Source organism: Oncorhynchus gorbuscha, linkage group LG06, assembly GCF_021184085.1.
Source record: "Oncorhynchus gorbuscha isolate QuinsamMale2020 ecotype Even-year linkage group LG06, OgorEven_v1.0, whole genome shotgun sequence".
Lineage (NCBI taxonomy): Eukaryota > Metazoa > Chordata > Actinopteri > Salmoniformes > Salmonidae > Oncorhynchus > Oncorhynchus gorbuscha.
The window spans coordinates 86090160-86108359 of NC_060178.1; the positions used below are offsets into that span (position 1 = coordinate 86090160).

General features: G+C 44.6%; 1 protein-coding gene across 6 annotated transcripts in view; it reads left to right on the forward strand.

The window, feature by feature from the left end:
* Positions 1-18200, forward strand: part of LOC124038466 (brain-specific angiogenesis inhibitor 1-associated protein 2-like) — a 185740-nt gene that overhangs the window by 44501 nt on the left and 123039 nt on the right. For 4 of the 6 annotated variants that reach the window (XM_046354383.1, XM_046354380.1, XM_046354382.1 and 1 more), the window contains exons 2-3: positions 9036-9111; positions 15173-15259. In XM_046354383.1, coding sequence (XP_046210339.1) covers positions 9036-9111; positions 15173-15259 — 163 coding nt within the window. The remainder of the gene's footprint in view (positions 1-9035; positions 9112-15172; positions 15260-18200) is intronic. The other 2 variants (XM_046354384.1, XM_046354385.1) reach the window with 1 other exon arrangement.

Below are 18200 nucleotides of genomic sequence, written 5' to 3' on the forward strand. Positions count from 1 at the left end.
CTGTAGTCCGAGTTAACGGTGAAGACCGCCAGCAGTGGCAAACTGACAACTAGCTAGTAGCTAGTTAGCTGGCTAGCTTCTGATTGGGGTTCCGATTCTAAGGTATAAAATAGCAGATCCGTACGACATTGGGTGAGGCTGGTTGCAGGAACGTATATTCAGTTCGTAGGTGGAAAGTAATATTAAAAAATATAGGAGAAAAACTACTATGTAAATGGGACAATACGGGACAAGACAAGACAAAACTGTACATAAAAGCGTCCGAAATGGCATATATTATTATTATTATATTATATTATTATTATTATTATATTACAAAACACACGTCCGACTGCTACACCCTCTTGGTGTGGATAACGGCTGCGGCTGCAGCAGCAGCATCTCAGTGGAGGAATGTGGCACAGACCCACGCAGACCCATGAGAAACTGCTGCCCATCATGATGAGTTCAGGTTTTTGTGGCCCCTACCCCCACCGAAGTTGCCCATCCCTGTTCTAAATAGTACCAGATAGGGGTTATTTGGCTTGTAACCAAGTGGAACCCTTTTTGGTGCTATATAGAACCCTTTTTTGAATTTTCAATAAAGAACCTTGATCGTAAGGTTCTAAATTAAACCTGTATGGTGCTATAAATAACCCTTTCCTAAGGTTCTATAAAGAATCAAAATGTTCCCCTATAGAGAATAGTTCTAAAAAAACGAAAAGGTTCTTTGTACATCCTTTTGAAGAACCATGCAGGGTTTTTTGTTCTGGTCAACTATATTATTTTGTTAATTATCACCAACAGAGCAAAGAACCATTTTGTGAACAGCAAAGAATCATTGAAGAGCTTAAAGGGTTCTTTACCAAATTTTACCTAATTGTTTAGTTTGTTCTTGGGGGCTTGAACAAAAAAGTGGTTTGCGATTTTGTTCATCCTGGTGAGCCGGCATTTTGAGTTGTATCTCTGGCATATCTTGGCATGCATCATTCAAGACTAAGTTTAAATTGTGTCAGTGCAAGTGACATATATTGCAGAATGTCTCAGGAAAGACTGTCAGGGTTGGAAATACTCAGTTTAGAAAACAGTCTGGCTCACAACCTGGACCCTACAGGCCATGGTGAAAACATGCATTGTGATTGCTCGCTACGCTATTTATTTAGTTGTGGCCATCTTGTTCGTATCAACAAAAGCTTACTACAAATTCTAGCTAGCTAGCAACAACATTAGCGCAGCTCGCTAGTTAGCTTACATTAGCTACATCAGGCACAAGCCAAACAAGCTACTGCCACCTTGTGGCCTGGAGTATTTAAATGAAGCATATCGAAAGTAAAGCTGTTCTTTGTGAAAAACAATAAGTTGACTGCAGACACTCTGGGCTGAGGTGCTAAGTACCTATCGGCAGTCAGATTTATCGGTGTGTCTGACCCTTAACAAAATCAATGGGGCCCCCCATGAGGTCAGAGCCCTTGGGCACGTGCCCTGCATGCACTGTCGGTATTCAGCCAAGATAACTTCCTAGACTAACTTACCAAAGTGTTAGCTGACATGACTAATTGAGTGAGTGTCAGTTAGTGAAAAGCTGCTGATGCTTAACCGAATGTCGAACTTGCACCTTGTGTATTCTTCTATTGGAACTCTCAACAGTGAGACCCCTTCATGAGAGTCGTCTGACAGCTCTGTCAGGAAAAGGTTTACTGATGAAGTGGAGAGGAGAAAAGCTGTTTGTTTGTGTGTGTGCATGTGTGTGTGGTTAGAAGCATAGCTGTGTGTGTGTGTGTGTGTGTGTGTGTGTGTGTGTGTGTGTGTGTGTGTGTGTGTGTGTGTGTGTGTGTGTGTGTGTGTGTGTGTGTGTGTGTGTGTGTGTGTGTGTGTGTGTGTGTGTGTGTGTGTGTGTGTGTGTGTGTGTGTGTGTGGTGGGGGGTGATAGATAAAGCTGCAGGACCAAACTGGGTGTTGAGAAAGAGAAAGTAACATAATAAAGGACAGATCGCCTCGGACTGTGGAGGAGGGTGACTCACTGCTCCTCCGCACAACGAGAGAGAGAGAGAGAGAGAGAGGTTGTACTCCTCTGCCTCCGCTCATTCCACTCCCCACCTTTGCTTATTGTGTGCTGAGGCATCCACTTGTGGGCTATGGTGTGGGCATACATATACATCAACACGTCTGTGGGCTTTGTTGTTTTTGTTGTTGTTGTGGAGGAGGAGGAGAACCAGGGTGTAGGTGGGGGATGGGAGTGTTCCAAGACAGAGGTAGGTGACCTTGGCCTGGGTTGAGGTTCGAGGGCCCCCGGCCCTTGTAGAAGCAGGTAATTGGTGTATACCACAGAATGGTGTTCTGACTGGAGATCAATACTCTGGTGTGTGTGTGTGTGTGTGTGTGTTTTATCCAGGCAAGGATTAAGAGGTTGTCTGGAGAAGATGTTGGCTATCTATTTGTTTTATCACCTGGAGAACCCTGCTTTGGTTACCACCTAGACCACATTTGGTTACCACCTAGACCATAGTTGGTTACCACCTAGACCACATTTGGTTACCACCTAGACCACAGTTGGTTATCACCTAGACCACATTTGGTTACCACCTAGACCACATTTGGTTACCACCTAGACCATAGTTGGTTACCACCTAGACCACATTTGGTTACCACCTAGACCACAGTTGGTTACCACCTAGACCATATTTGGTTACCACCTAGACCATATTTGGTTACCACCTAGACCATATTTGGTTACCACATGGACCACATTTCCTGATCTTGTGTGTCTCTCTCTCATACACATTATCACACACGCACAATACTTTCCTGGCTGTACCCTTCTATTTCAGTTTCCCCTCCATGGTTTCATATTCCATCATTTTATTCTCTCTGGTCTACTAATAATGATATTGTCAATTCCAATGAGCCATTTAAATATAATTATAGCTCATGCTGGAACCCATAAAATACTACAGTCTACTATAAAATTATATAGTACTTACTATAGAATTATATAATGCACACTAGTATCCCTATGTCATGGGTAGTACTTACTATAGAATGTTATAGTATACTGTAGAAAAAAACACTGTAGTAAATACTACAGTAATGTCTGCAAAAACACATTTCTAACAATAGTAAATACCACACTGTTTAATTTGCATATACCCTACCCATTTCCTTCCTCTATATCTCAATTTGAGCCCCCCACTCGTGAGAAACCGACATGGCAAGTGTAGACCATATTGTGATCCCTTCAGGTTATAGGAAACAGCACACCCCTGTCCTACCTACCTACCTACCTACCTACCCCCACCCACCCACGAAGTCGGAAGTTTACATACACCTCCGCCAAATACATGTAAACCCAGTTTTTCACAATTCCTGCCATTTAATCCAAGTAATCCCTGTTTTAGGTCAGTTAGGATCACCACTTTATTTTAGGAATGTGAAATGTCAGAATAAAAGTTGAGAGAATGATTTATTTCAGTTTTTATTTCTTCATCACATTCACATTGGGTCAGAAGTTTACATACACTCAATTAGTATTTAGTAGCGTTGCCTTTACGTTGTTTAACTTGGGTTGAATGTTTCAGGTAGCCTTCCACAAGCTTCCCACAGTACATTGGGGGGATTTTGGCCCATTCCTCCTGACAGAGCTGGTGTAACTGAGTCAGGTTTGTAGGCATCCTTGCTCACACACACTTTTTCAGTTCTGCCCACACATGTTCCATAGGATTGAGGTCAGGGCTTTGTGATGTCCACTCCATTACCTTGACTTTGTTGTCCTTAAGCCATTTTGCCACAACTTTGGAAGTATGCTTGGGGTCATTGTCCATTTGAAAGACCCATTTGCGACCAAGCTTTAACTTCCTGACTGATGTCTTGAGGTGATGCTTCAATATGTCCACATAATTTTCCTCACTCATGTTGCCATCTATTTTGTGAAGTGTGCCACCCCCACAACATGATGCTGCCACCCCTGTGTTTCACGGTTGGGATGGTGTTTTCGGTTTGCAAGCATCCCTCTTTTTCCTCCAAACATAACAATGGCCATTATGGCCAAACAGTTCTATTTTTGTTTCATCAGACCAGAGGACATTTCTCCAAAAAGTATGATCTTTGTCCCCATGTGCAGTTGCAAACCGTAGTCTGGCTTTTTTCTGGCGATTTTGGAGCAGGGGCTTCTTCTTTGCTGAGCGGCCTTTCAGATTATGTCGATATAGGACTCGTTCTACTGTGGATATATATACGTTTGTATCTGTTTCCTCCAGCATCTTCACAGGGTCCTTTGCTGTTGTTCTGGGATTGATTGCACTTTTCGCGCCAAAGTACGTTCACCTCTAGGAGACAGACCGCATCTCCTTCCTGAGCGGTATGACGGCTGCATGGTCCCATGGTGTTTATACGTGCTTACTATTGCTTGTACAGATGAACGTGGTACCTTCAGGCGTTTGGGAATTGCTCCCAAGGACAATCCAGGTCTTTTTTCTGAGGTCTTGGCTGATTTCTTTAGAAACACTATAGTGTTTTTGCAGACTTCCCAAAGACTTTCATTCTGAAAGCCTTGAATACGCATTTTTTAGTTGCAGGCAGTTTATTTGAAAAGGTCAAATGTATAATTGAGCTCCCTATGAATTTACCTGACACCCCTGTGCACTCCTTCACCAGGTTCTCCTTTTCATCCTTCTCCGTTTCAGAAGTGTGTAAAGCCCAGAAAGAAATTGATTTTTAAAAATTCCCTGGCCCTAATGAACTAGACCCCCGCCTCCTACACCAAGCTGCAGACATCATCCCCCCCCCCCCTTAACATGTATTTTTAACCTCACGCTTGATGTTAAGGAAATCCCCAAGTTATGGAAATCTGCTTTTGCACTGCCTCTCCTGAAAGGTGAAGATCCTTCGCTACTTGACAACTATCGACCCATATCAAAATTGTCTGTACTGTCAAAGGTACTAGAGTCCTTAGTTTTTAGGCAGTTAAAGGTCTACTTCCAAGAAAACAACATCTTAAATGGAATGCAGTCAGGTTTTAGGTCTGGCCACAGCACTGTTATGGCAACATTGAAGGTTTTAAATGACATCCACTGTGCTCTTGATAAGAAGTTACATTGTGTGTCTATTTTTATTGATTTGGCGAAGGCTTTTGACATCGTAGACCATGCTGTGTTAGTACAAAGGTTCAAATGTTGTGGAATTACTGGTCATGTTCTAGATTGGTTTATAAATTACCTATCATATCATACACAATGTGTAATGGCAGATGGTTGTAAATTTGAGCCCATAGAGGTGTGCTCAGGTGTTCTGCAAGGTTCTATTTTGGGCCCACTGTTGTTCATTTTGTATATCAACAACATTGGGGATCTTATTTAAACAGCGGATGTTCATTTTTATGCAGATGATACTGTTCTTTATTCAAGTGATTATACACTGATTTACAAGGCCATATTGTGTAAAATACCATTTTATCTCTGTTTTTTTGTTGTTGTCAGGTCAGTAAATAAATATCAATTACGGTCCCATTCTAATTTGCTTCTAACAGTACTGAAAATTAGAACAGGTCATGGTAGAAATAGTTTCAGTTACTTTGCTCCGTGGTCCTGGAATTCTGTCATGAACATTTTAAACTGTGATGATCTAGTTTTGTTGGTGGAGTTTAAACACTTGATCGATGTATATATCATAGAAGAGTGTAATTGTTTTTAGGCCAGCTGTTTTTAGTCAAGACGTTTGTTTTTAATGTACAATGTTTTTGTTGTACTGTATGTGTGTTTATAGTTTTGTTTAATATTGTGTTAGTGTATGTAAGTTGTTTTGTCTGAAACATTGTTCCTTCTGCAGCTATTGGACCAGCTGTCTATTGGAAAAGAGATGTTATCTCAATGAGAAAAAACCTGTATAAATAAAGGTAAAATAAAATAATAGTAATTACTATAGTAATCTAAGCTAGATGTAATCTAAGCTAGATGCCCACAAAAAAGGAACCTACCAGGTACAACCCTAAATCTGTAACCATGATATCATCATGACCAACTTGCCCTCTAAAGTCACCTCTGCTGTCTTCAACCAGGATCTCAGCGATCACTGCATCATTGCCTGCGTGCGTAATGGGTCCACGGTCAAACGACCACCCCTCATCACTGTCAAATGCTAACTAAAACACTTTCTCCTTCACCCAAATTCAGATAGCTGATGTTCTGAAAGAGCTGCAAAATCTGGATCCCTACAAATCAGCTGGGCTAGACAATCTGGACCCTCTCTTTCTAAAATGATCACCCGAAAATGTTGCAACCCCTATTACTAGCCTATTCAACCTCTCTTTCGTATCGTCTGAGATCCCCAAAGATTGGAAAGCTGCCACTGTCATCCCCCTCTTCAAAGGGGGAGACACTCTAGACCCAAACAGTTATGGACTGATATCCATCCTGCCCTGCCTTTCTAAAATCTTCAAAAGCCAAAGGTAATAAACTGATCACCGACCATTTCGAATCCCACCGTACCTTCCCCACTAAGTAATCTGGTTTCCGGGCTGGTCATAGGTGCACGTCAGTCACGCTCAAGGTTGTAAACGATATCATAACTGCCATTGATAAAAGACAGTACTATGCAGCCGTCTTCATCGACCTGACCAAGGCTTTTCGACTCTGTCAATCACCACATTCTTATCGGCAGACTCAATAGCCTTGGCTTCTCAAATGACTGCCTCGTCTGGTTCACCAACTACTTCTCAGATAGAGTTCAGTGTTTCAAATTGTATGTTTCAAAATGAGCTTTCACGCCATACAACACTCTTTCCGTGGCCTCCAATTTTTTTTTAAATTTATTTTACCTTTATTTTACTAGGCATGTCAGTTAAGAACAAATTTTCATATTCAATGATGGCCTAGGAACAGTGGGTTAACTGCCTGTTCAGGGGCAGAACGACAGATTTGTACCTTGTCAGCTCGGGGATTGTCAGCTCGTTGATTCGAACTTGCAACCTTTCGGTAACTAGTCCGACGCTCTAACCACTAGGCTACCCTGCCGCTACCCTGCTTTTTTAATGCTAGTAAAATTAAGTGTATGCTCTTCAACCGATTGCTGCCCGCACCCTCACACCCGACTACAAATACCTAGGTGTCTAGACTGTAAACTCTCCTTTCAGATGCACATTAAGCATCTCCAGTCCTATTTCGCAACAAAGCCTCCTTCACTCATGCCACCAAACACACCCTCGTAAAACGGACTATCCTACCGATCCTTGACTTTGAGATGCCATTTACCAAATAGCCCCCAACACTCTACTTAGCAAATTGGATGTAGTCTATCACAGTGCCGTCCGTTTTATGACCAAAGCCCCATATACTACCCACCACTGCAACCTGTATGCTCTCCTTGGCTGGCCCTCACTACATATCCGTCGCCAAACCCACTGGCTCAAGGTCGTCTATAAGTCTTTGTTGGTAAAGCCTCAGCTCACTCGTCACCATAGCAACACCCACACACTCCAGCAGGTATACTTCACTGGTCAGCCCCAAAGCCAACACTTCCTTCGGCCGATTTTCCTACCAGTTCTCTGCTGCCAATGACTGGATCGAATTGCACTAAATCTCTGAAGCTAAATCTTCTGAATCTCTGGAGTCTTATATCTCCGTCTCTAACTTTAAGCATCAACTGTCAGAGCAGCTGACCGATCACTGTACCTGTACACAGCCAATCTGTACATTTTACATCCAACTACCTCATCCCCATATTATTACTTACCCTCTTGCTCTTTTGCACCCCAGTATCTTTTCTATCACTCCAGTATATACTCCAGTATCACTATCACTCCAGTATTAATGCTAAATTGTAATTCTTTTTCACCTCTATGGCCTATTTATTGCCTACCTCCCTACTCTTCTACATTTGCACACACTGTACATAGATTTTTCTATTGTTCTTTTATTTTGTGACTGTACGTTTGTTTATCTGCCACGCTGCTTTGTTTTATCTAGGCCAGTTCGCAGTTGTAAATGAGAATGTATTCTCAACTGGCCATCCTGTTTAAATAAAGGTGAAATAAAAATAAAAATAGTATATACAAGTTTTATTTTATTACAGTATTTATTCTATAGTTCACTGTAAATACTATAGTAAATACTACAGTAAAATTCACAAAATCACTGCAGTGAATACTATAGTACTTAGACCATAGTATATATATATAGTATTTTCATGTGGGGATCTCCTTGAACAAACAATATATATACTATACCTAGCCTGGGTATAAGTCTGTTTTGCCAACATTCCACTCTTTGTGCTTTGTGTCATATGCCAAAGATGTTTAACATGACAGGAGAGGCAAGGATTGGAATAATAGCTAAACAGACTGGTACCCAGACTACTTTTTACCCACATAGATCTGTGTTTCACATATTCATTATACAGTGTTCCATGTGGGACTCAAAACCCCTGCTGTGACCAGCAGCACCATGCTCACTCTCACTCTCTCTCCTGTACTCTCCTCATTCTCTCTTTTTTCTGGTCACCCAATTATTCCACCCTCCTCCTCGCCTCCCTCCTCCTTTCTTATCCTTCCTACCCTCATATGCCCCTGCTCCACAAAAGAAGTAATTAGCACAAATATGAGAGAGAGAGAGAGAGAGAGAGAGAGAGAGAGAGAGAGAGAGAGAGAGAGAGAGAGAGAGAGAGAGAGAGAGAGAGAGAGAGAGAGAGAGAGAGAGAGAGAGAGAGAGAGAGAGAGAGAGAGAGAGAGAGAGAGAGAGAGAGAGAGAGAGAGAGAGAGAGAGACACTGAGCAGGGCTTCCCGGGCATCAACACCCAAAGCCAGGTTTTATTTTTGGGTGAGGTGCAAAGACACCCTCCACGTCTTTCCTTCTCCCTTTTGCTTCCTCACTCCTTCTCTCTGATTTCTGAATGAGTGTAGATGATTCCGATTTACACACTTTCTCCTGGTTGGCTGTGCTCCTGGTTGGCTTGCTTGCAGTGTGTGAGCGCACATGTGTGTGTGAGCGCACAGAGTAGGGTAGAGCACTGCTTCTGCTAGGCGTATTGCTGCTCGTGTCGACTAAAAAACATGTTATTTCTCTTTTCAGTCCATCATGGAGCAGTTCAACCCATGCTTGCGGAACTTTGTGGCCATGGGGAAGAGCTACGAGAAGGCCCTATCCAGTGAGTACATCCTTCTCTTCTTCTTTTCCTTTATCTCATCCCCCCTTCCTCTCCTCCTGTCCAGAGGACAGGCAAAGACCCATATCGATTGGCACTGTTTTATCTGAACTTGAAATAATCTCAGATGCTGGGGATATATTTCTCACGTTGGCAAATGTGTGTAGCCTATAGTCAGCATCCTCAGCATCCCTGAGCTCTTCTTGGACTTAGCTATGAATTTGATTGATTTGATAGTCTACTATTTGGAAAAGAGAACGCAAAGACCCCTAACAGAGAACGACTTCACTGTATCCCCACCCTACATTGATTAAAACACCAAATTAACTCCCAGCTAGCCGGCAGTAGGTGTAGTCTCCCCTGAATGTTGATGTTTCTTTGATGTTTTCTGTTCTTTGTTGGGAGGCTCAGGATGCCTTCCTCCTTTAATGTCCCATTAGAATGTTTCATGTCAACATCTTGCCCTCTCTTCTCCTCTTTTCCGCATCACTAGCATCCCTCCATCCCTGCATGTCTTCAAATCAAGTCATTTTTATTGTATTTCTTTGGTTGTTCACAAGTCGGGATATGATGTGGTGACCCAGGTGTTTGTGTGGAGTAGATATATGGGTGAGAGCAGGAGCACACCACTTTTGAGATATCTCCAGGAAGGTGTGTAAGTGGGGGGGGGGGTTGTAAGTGGAGCGTAGTCTAATAGGAACTAGGGCAAGCGGCGCTGAGAGAATACAACTGGTATCCAGGACAGAACTAGTATCCAGGTCAGCCAGAGGAAGGAGAGGAGGATAGCAAGAGAGAAGAATACTTTGGAGTTACAGAGTCTTGCTGCTTCTATTCATCAGTACGCCTGTACTATGAGAGGGAGAGAGAGAGGTGCAGGGATTGAGAGAGGGGTGCAGGGATTGAGAGAGGGGTGCGGGGATTGAGAGAGAGAGGGGGTGCGGGGATTGAGAGAGAGAGGGGGTGCGGGGATTGAGAGAGAGAGGGGGTGTGGGGATTGAGAGGGGGTGCGGGGATTGTGAGAGAGAGGTGCAGGGATTGAGAGAGAGAGGTGCAGGGATTGAGAGAGAGAGGTGCAGGGATTGAGAGAAACAGGGAATGCGGTAGAGAGAAAGGGTGTGCAGGGATTGAGAGAGAGAGGTGCAGGGATTGAGAGAGAGAGAGGTGAGAGAGAGGGGGAGGTGCAGAGAGAGAGAGAGAGAGAGAGAGAGAGAGAGAGAGGAGAGAGGAGAGAGAGAGAGAGAGAGAGAGAGAGAGAGAGAGAGAGAGGGTGCAGAGAGAGAGAGAGAGAGAGAGAGAGAGAGAGAGGTGAGAGAGAGAGAGAGAGAGAGAGAGAGAGAGAGAGAGAGAGAGAGAGAGAGAGAGAGAGAGAGAGAGAGAGAGAGAGAGAGAGAGAGAGAGAGAGAGAGAGAGAGACAGAGAGAGAGAGAGAGAGAGACAGAGAGAGAGAGATGTGCAGGGATTGAGAGGGAGATGTGCAGGGATTGAGAGGGAGAGGTGCAGGGATTGAGAGAAACAGGGAACGTGGTAGAGAGACAGAAGTGCAGGGATTGAGAGAGAGAGAGTGCAGGGATTGAGAGAAACAGGGAAAGCGGTAGAGAGACAGAAGTGAAGGGATTGAGAGAAACAGGGAACGCGGTAGAGAGACAGAAGTGCAGGGATTGAGAGAAACAGGGAAAGCGGTAGAGAGATAGAAGTGCAGGGATTGAGAGAAACAGGGAAAGCGGTAGAGCTAGAGGTGTACGAAAACCAGGAATGACTGTGGAAGCCCCGAGGACCAATAAAGGAGGACTCAGTGTAGTCTGATAGATAAGACTAAAATTAGCCAAACAGGTCTCTGGTGGGGACGTGCACTCCATCAATGCCAGGCAGGCGCAAGGACTGGGGTTCTGGCTCGGTCTGCCGTTGCAGAGGCACAGGGCACAGTCAGCATTCAACTCACCACAGGGCGCCTGGTGGGCATCCATCTGCTAGCTGAATTTGTAAATATGCCAGTTCTGCCTTTGCTCTTAGGATATAAAGGAAGGAGAGGTGGTGCTGGACTTTACTGGAGATCCCTGGAGCTTTGTTGACTGACATAATGGTCCAGGGAGAGAGAGCTGCCTGCTGTTAGTGGGTGCTACCCAAAGTGGAAGAGAAATCCAGTGGCTATAAGACTCAGGCTGGTTCCCAGACTTGCCCTCTACAAGATCATCAGCAAACTCCATCACCATCATCTACCATTCTCTGACCAGCTCTCTCCGCTCAAGCCATGAACGGACCCTCCATCTTCGGAGGATGCAGCTTTCAAAGACTTGGCCTCTATTGGTTGAGCTGTCCAGATAAATTGCTTGTTTGTTTTTTGCTGTTGAAGCGCTTTGAGATTTTATGAAAAGCACTATAGAAATGCCGTACATTGTTAGTTATCCTCAGAGGAGATGCTGTTTTATCAGTTTGTGGAGTGTTTGGTTTTGGAGGATAGGATAGTGTGCAGTGGGTGTAGTGCTTGAATAGGATGCAATGCTTTGACTAGTATTGAGTCAGGTACTCTGTTTATCATTGAGATTTGGTACCGGCGATAGAAGGTGGGGCAATTTCACACAACACACATCCAAACTGGGCATCATGTTGAAGGTGGGGCAGAGAGAGATGTCTCAACAGGGACAAACTGTGTTGGAGAGATGGAGGAGAGAACAAAAAAAGAGGCTGAGTGTGAAGACTGAAGGGATTTGATAAAGGAGTACAGGGAGGGAAGGATTGTGAGAGAGAAGGGGGTAGGATGGTGGATTTGGAAAAAAGCGAGTTGAAGATGGATGAAGTACTCAACACATCAAGCTGCAGCCTGATCTGGTTTATACCGGTTTTACTCCTCCTAGAGTGTGTGTTTAATTTACTCTGGCATAGGTGGGAGGAATGGATGGCGTGTCTCACCTCCAGTCTGTATATTATCAGCTGTCTGCTTCATATCAGAGGTTTAATCCTCTTTACTGAAGACATATACACACACACACACACAATCCCCCAGCTTGCAAAGCTCTCAGATCTCTTCCCAGTTAATCCAGCTATACCTGGCCTGCCACACTCCACCGCTCGTCGCTGGCTGGGATTTCTGTGGACATTGCTAAATTAGCCCATCCACTTCTGGCCCCTTACCCTCATTCTTCTATCCCAACCAGTCTTAACCAAAGTTGGGCTCAGGAAGAGCTGAGAGAAACGGTCTCTCTTCCTGGTTGTGTCAGTCTGAGTGAACCCAGCTACAGTGTAGTATGCTGTCGGCTTTAGGCTCTGGAGTCTGGGGTGTTCTTGTGGGTTATTATCAGTTCAGTGACCTCGGGATAACAATTCTGATAAATGTAGAGAATGGAAAGAATTAAATTAAAATTAATAAAGGAAAGATTATGGAAGGAAATGAGTGCAGACGGAGGCTTGTGAAACTGTGGTCAGGAATAGAGGTATAAATGGAGACAGAAATGAGCTGGGGCTCTCAATGAAAAGGAATATAATAATGTAGCATCAGCTTGTTGGCTGCATTTCTGGGGGTATGACTCCCATATGATTTCATTACTGTAGAAAACTCAACTCAACTAGACGAACAGATTTAGATGTACTTAGATGTATTTATTTAATTTATTTATTTATATAGCCCTTCGTACATCAGCTGATATCTCAAAGTGCTGTACAGAAACCCAGCCTAAAACCCCAAACAGCAAGCAATGCAGGTGTAGAAGCACGGTGGCTAGGAAAAACTCCCTAGAAAGGCCAAAACCTAGGAAGAAACCTAGAGAGGAACCAGGCTATGTGGGGTGGCCAGTCCTCTTCTGGCTGTGCCGGGTGGAGATTATAACAGAACATGGCCAAGATGTTCAAATGTTCATAAATGACCAGCATGGTCGAATAATAATAATAAGGCAGAACAGTTGAAACTGGAGCAGCAGCATGGCCAGGTGGACTGGGGACAGCAAGAAGTCATCATGTCAGGTAGTCCTGGGGCATGGTCCTAGGGCTCAGGTCCTCAGAGAGAGAGAAAGAAAGAGAGGAGAGAATTAGAAAACACACACTTAGATTCACACAGGACACCGAATAGGACAGGAGAAGTACTCCAGATATAACAAACTGACCCTAGCCCCCCGACACAAACTACTGCAGCATAAATACTGGAGGCTGAGACAGGAGGGGTCAGGAGACACTGTGGCCCCATTCGAGGACACCCCCGGACAGGGCCAAACAGGAAGGATATAACCCCACCCACTTTGCCAAAGCACAGCCCCCACACCACTAGAGGGATATCTTCAACCACCAACTTACCATCCTGAGACAAGGCTGAGTATAGCCCACAAAGATCTCCGCCATGGCACAACCCAAGGAGGGGGGGGGGGGGTGCCAACCCAGACAGGATGACCACAAGTAAACCACAAGTAGATTCAGGATGTATTTAGGTAACACTTTATTTCACTGTCCGGATTAAATAAAGTTCTGACACTCCACATCAATATGTATCAGTCAAATGTTTTATTTTTTTATTTCTTCCTACGATTTGTTTATTTGACTTATTTTTGTATTGTTATATACTCCTTTTTCTCCCCAGTTGGAAAATTACAGTTTTGCCCTATCGCTGCAACTCCTGTACGGCTTCGGGGGAGGAGAAGATCGTGAGCCATGTGTCCTCTGAAACACGACCCCACAAAGCAACACACTGCTTCTTGACACACTGCTCGCTTCGCCTGGAAGCCACCCGCACCAATGTGTCGGAGGAAACATCGTATAGCTAGCGACCAAAGTCAACGTGCATGTGCCCGGCCACCACAAGGAATCGCTAGAGCGCGATGGGACAAGGACATCCCAGCAAGCCAAACCCTCCCCTAACACATACGACGCTGGGCCAATTGTGCGCCACCCCATGGGTCGCCCGGTCACGGCCGGCTTCGACACAGCTCATGATCGAACCCGGATCTGTAGTGACGCCTCTCGCACTCCAATGCAGTGCTTTAGACCACTGCGCCACTCGGGAGGCCGTATCCGTCAAAGTTAATACATTCTGAGTGGAGTCTGCTTGTCGCATACATATGTATCCATCTAACTGGACATCCTGTCCCCTCATTATGAGAGCAACTCTGTGCCTGCTCTGTGTTCCTTGTCCCTGTTCCTGGACTGAGACCTGAGTCACTGGTAGATGTTTCAGTTAGTGTCTCTGTCACTCTGCATGAGTAACAGTCTAACGGAGCACACTGGCTTCATTTGTATTGCAGTAGCCTATGAATCACCTTGAAAGTTAGGCAGGTTGTCATATTATGTTTTAAAGGTTTTGCAATTGTCAAGACTGGTATATCTTGCCTTTCCTGGACTTTCCTAACTTTCTCTCGTCTGTATTTCCTGTAGTTCCACTTTCCATCCAGCATCTGCTCTATCCAGCAATAGTTCCTATAGCTGTTTCTCTTCTTCAGTGCTGTCCTTTCCTTTTAGCCACCATTTTTATTGTTGCATTAGCCCTTTACATTGTCATCTGCAGTAGCATTATTCCATTCCATTGTCACCTGTAGTAGCAGTAGCCCTTTCCATTGTCGCTTGTAGTAGCATTAGCCCTTTCCATTGTCACCTGAAGTAGCATTAGCCGTTTACATTGTCGCCTGCAGTAGCATTATTCCATTCCATTGTCACCTGTAGTAGCATTAGCCCTTTCCATTGTCGCCTGAAGTAGCATTAGCCCTTTACATTGTCGCCTGCAGTAGCATTATTCCATTGTCGCCTGTAGTAGCAATAGCCCTTTCCATTGTCGCTTGTAGTAGCATTATCCCTTTCCATTGTCGCCTGAAGTAGCATTAGCCGTTTACATTGTCGCCTCTAGTAGCATTATCCCATTCCATTGTCGCCTGTAGTAGCACTAGCCCTTTCCATTGTAGCCTGAAGCAGCATTATCTCTTTCCATTGTCGCCTGTAGCAGCATTAGCTCTTTCCCATTATAGACTATAGTTGCCTTTAGCCCTTTCCCTAACTGACTGGGGCTATAGCTATAGCTGGGGTGATGAAGGCTTTAATCTCCAATATTTCCACTCCGCCCCTGATCTGACGCCCAATACTTCCATGTTTCCAGGTGTCACATTTGCAGCAAAGGGCTACTTCGAGGCACTGGTGAGGATGGGAGAGATGGCCAGCGAAAGTCAAGGCTCTAAGGATCTTGGTGAGTCCTAGTGTTGGCTGTAGGAGGTTGCAGCACCCCTAGTGGGGTGGAGGGGGTTGTAGAACCCCTATTTTTTTATTTAATTTTTTTAAATTTCACCTTTATTTAACTAGGTAAGCGAGTTGAGAACAAGTTCTCATTTACAACTGCGACCTGGCCAAGATAAAGCAAAACAGTGCGACGAAAACAACAACAGAGTTACACATAAACAAACGAACAGTCAGTAACACAAAATAAAATAAAAAATGAAAAATCTATGTACAGTGTGTGCAAATGTAGAAGAGTAGGGAGGTAGGCAATAAATAGGCCCTAGAGGTGAAAATAATTACAATTTAGCATTAATACTGTAGCGATAGATGTGCAGATGATAATGTGCAAGTAGAGACACATTGGTGCTAAAGGGTAAGTAATAATGGGGATGAGGTAGTCGGCTGTGTTATTTACAGATTGGCTGTGTACAGGTACAGTGATCGGTCAGCTGCTCTGACAGCTGATGCTTAAAGTTAGAGAGGGAGATATAAGACTCCAGCTTCAGAGATTTTTGCAATTCGTTCCAGTCATTGGCAGCAGAGAACTGGAAGGTAAGGCGGGCAAAGGATGTGTTGGCTTTGGGGATGACCAGTGCAATATACCTGCTGGAGCGTGTGCTACGGGTGGGTTTTGCTATGGTGACCAGTGAGCTGAGATAAGACGCAGCTTTACCCAACAAAGACTTATAGATGACCTGGACCTATAGATGATCCTGGCGATGGATGTGTAGTGAGGGCGAGCCAACGAGAGTATACAGATCGCAGTAATTGGTAGTATATGAGGCTTTGGTGATAAAACAGACTGCACTGTGATAGACTGCTATTTTGTAAATGACATCGCCGAAGTCAAGGATCGGTAGGATAGTCAGTTTTATGAGGGTATGTTTGGCAGCATGAGTGAAGGAGGCTTTGTTGCAAAATAAGAAGCCGATTCTAGAATAATTTTAGATTGGAGATGCTTAATGTGAGTCTGGAAGGAGAGTTTACAGTCTAACCAGACTCCTAGGTATTTGTAGTTGTCCACATATTCTAGGTCAGAACCGTCCAGAGTAGTGATGCTAGTTGGGCGGGAGGGTGCGGGCAGCAATCGTTTGAAGAGCATGCACTTAGTTTTACTAGCATAGTTGGAGGCCATGGAAGGAATGTTGCATGGCGTTGAAGCTTGTTTGGAGGTTTATTAGCACAGTGTCCAAAGAAGGGACAGATGTATACAGAATGGTGTCGTCTGCGTAGAGGTGGATCAGAGAATCATCAGCAGCTAGAGCGACATCATTGATATATACAGAGAAAAGAGTCGGCCGGAGAATTGAACCCTGTGGCACCCCCATAGAGACTACCAGAGGTCCGGACAACAGGCCCTCCGATTTGACACACTGAACTCTATCTGAGAAGTAGTTGGTGAACCAGGCGAGGCAGTCATTTGAGAAGCCAAGGCTATTGAGTCTGCCGATAAGAATGCAGTGATTGACAGAGTCGAAAGCCTTAGCAAGTTGCTGCAGGGGGTGCTGAGACTTTGGCCAGGGTAGGGGTAGTCAGGTGGAAAGCATGGCCAGCCTTGGAAAAATGCAAATGATCGATCATCGTAGATTTATCGGTGGTGACAGTGTTTCCAATCCGCAGTGCAGTGGGCAGCTGGGAGGAGATGCTCTTATTCTCCATGTACTTTACAGTGTCCCAAAACATTTTGGAATTAGTGCTAGAGGAAGCAAATTTCTGTTTGAAAAAGCTAGCCTTGGCTTTCCTAACTGACAGAGGATATTGGTTCCTGACTTCCTTGAAAAGTTACATATCGCCGGGGCTTTTCGATCCTAATGCAGAACACCACCGGATGTTTTTGTGCAGGTCAAGGGCAGTCAAGTCTGGGGTGAACCAAGGGCTATATCTGTTCTTAGTGCTACATGTTTTGAATGGGGCATGCTAAATTAAGATGGAGAGGAAAGCACTTTTGAAGAGCATCCAGGCATCCTCTACTGACGGGATGAGGTCAATATCCTTCCAGGATACCCGGGCCAGGTCGATTAGAAAGGCCTGCTCGCTGAAGTGTTTTAGGGAGCGTTTGACAGTGATGAGGGGTGGTCGTTTGACCGCGGACCGATTACGCATGCAGGCAATGAGTCAGTGATCGCTGAGATCCTGGTTGAGGAGGTGTATTTATAGTGCAGGTTGGACAGGATGATATCTAAGAGGGTGCCCATGGTTACAGGTTTTGGGTTGTACCTGGTAGGTTCCTTGATGATTTGTGTGAGATTCGGGGCATCTAGCTTAGATTGTAGGATGGCCGGGGTGTTAAGCATGCCCCAATTAAGGTCACCTAACAGAATGAACTCTGAAGGTAGATGGGGAGCCATCAATTCATATATGGTGTCCAGGGCACAGCTGGGTGCCGAGGAGGGTCTATAACAAGCGGCAATGGTGAGGGACTTGTTTATGGAAAGGTGGAATTTAAAAAGTAGAAGCTCGAATTGTTTGGGCACAGAGTGGATTGTATGTCAGAACTCTGGATGCTATCTCTACAGTAGATTGCAACTCCGCCCCCTTTGGCAGTTCTATCTTGTCGGAAAATGTTATAGTTAGGGATGGAAATTTTGCATTTCTGGTGACCTTCCTGAAACCAGGATTCAGACACGGCTAGGACATCCGGGTTGGCGGAGTGTGCTAAAGCAATGAATAAAACAAACTTAGGGAGGAGGCTTCTAATGTTAACATGCATGAAACCAATGCTTTAACAGTTACAGAAGTCAACAAATGAGTGTGCCTGGGGAATGGGTGTGATGCAGGGGGCTACAGGGCCTGGATTAATCTCTACATTACCAGAGGAACAAAAGAGGAGTAGAATAAGAGTATGGCTAAAGGCTAAAAGAACTGGTCGTCTAGTGCTTTCGGAACAGAGAGTAAAAAGAACAGTTTTCCGG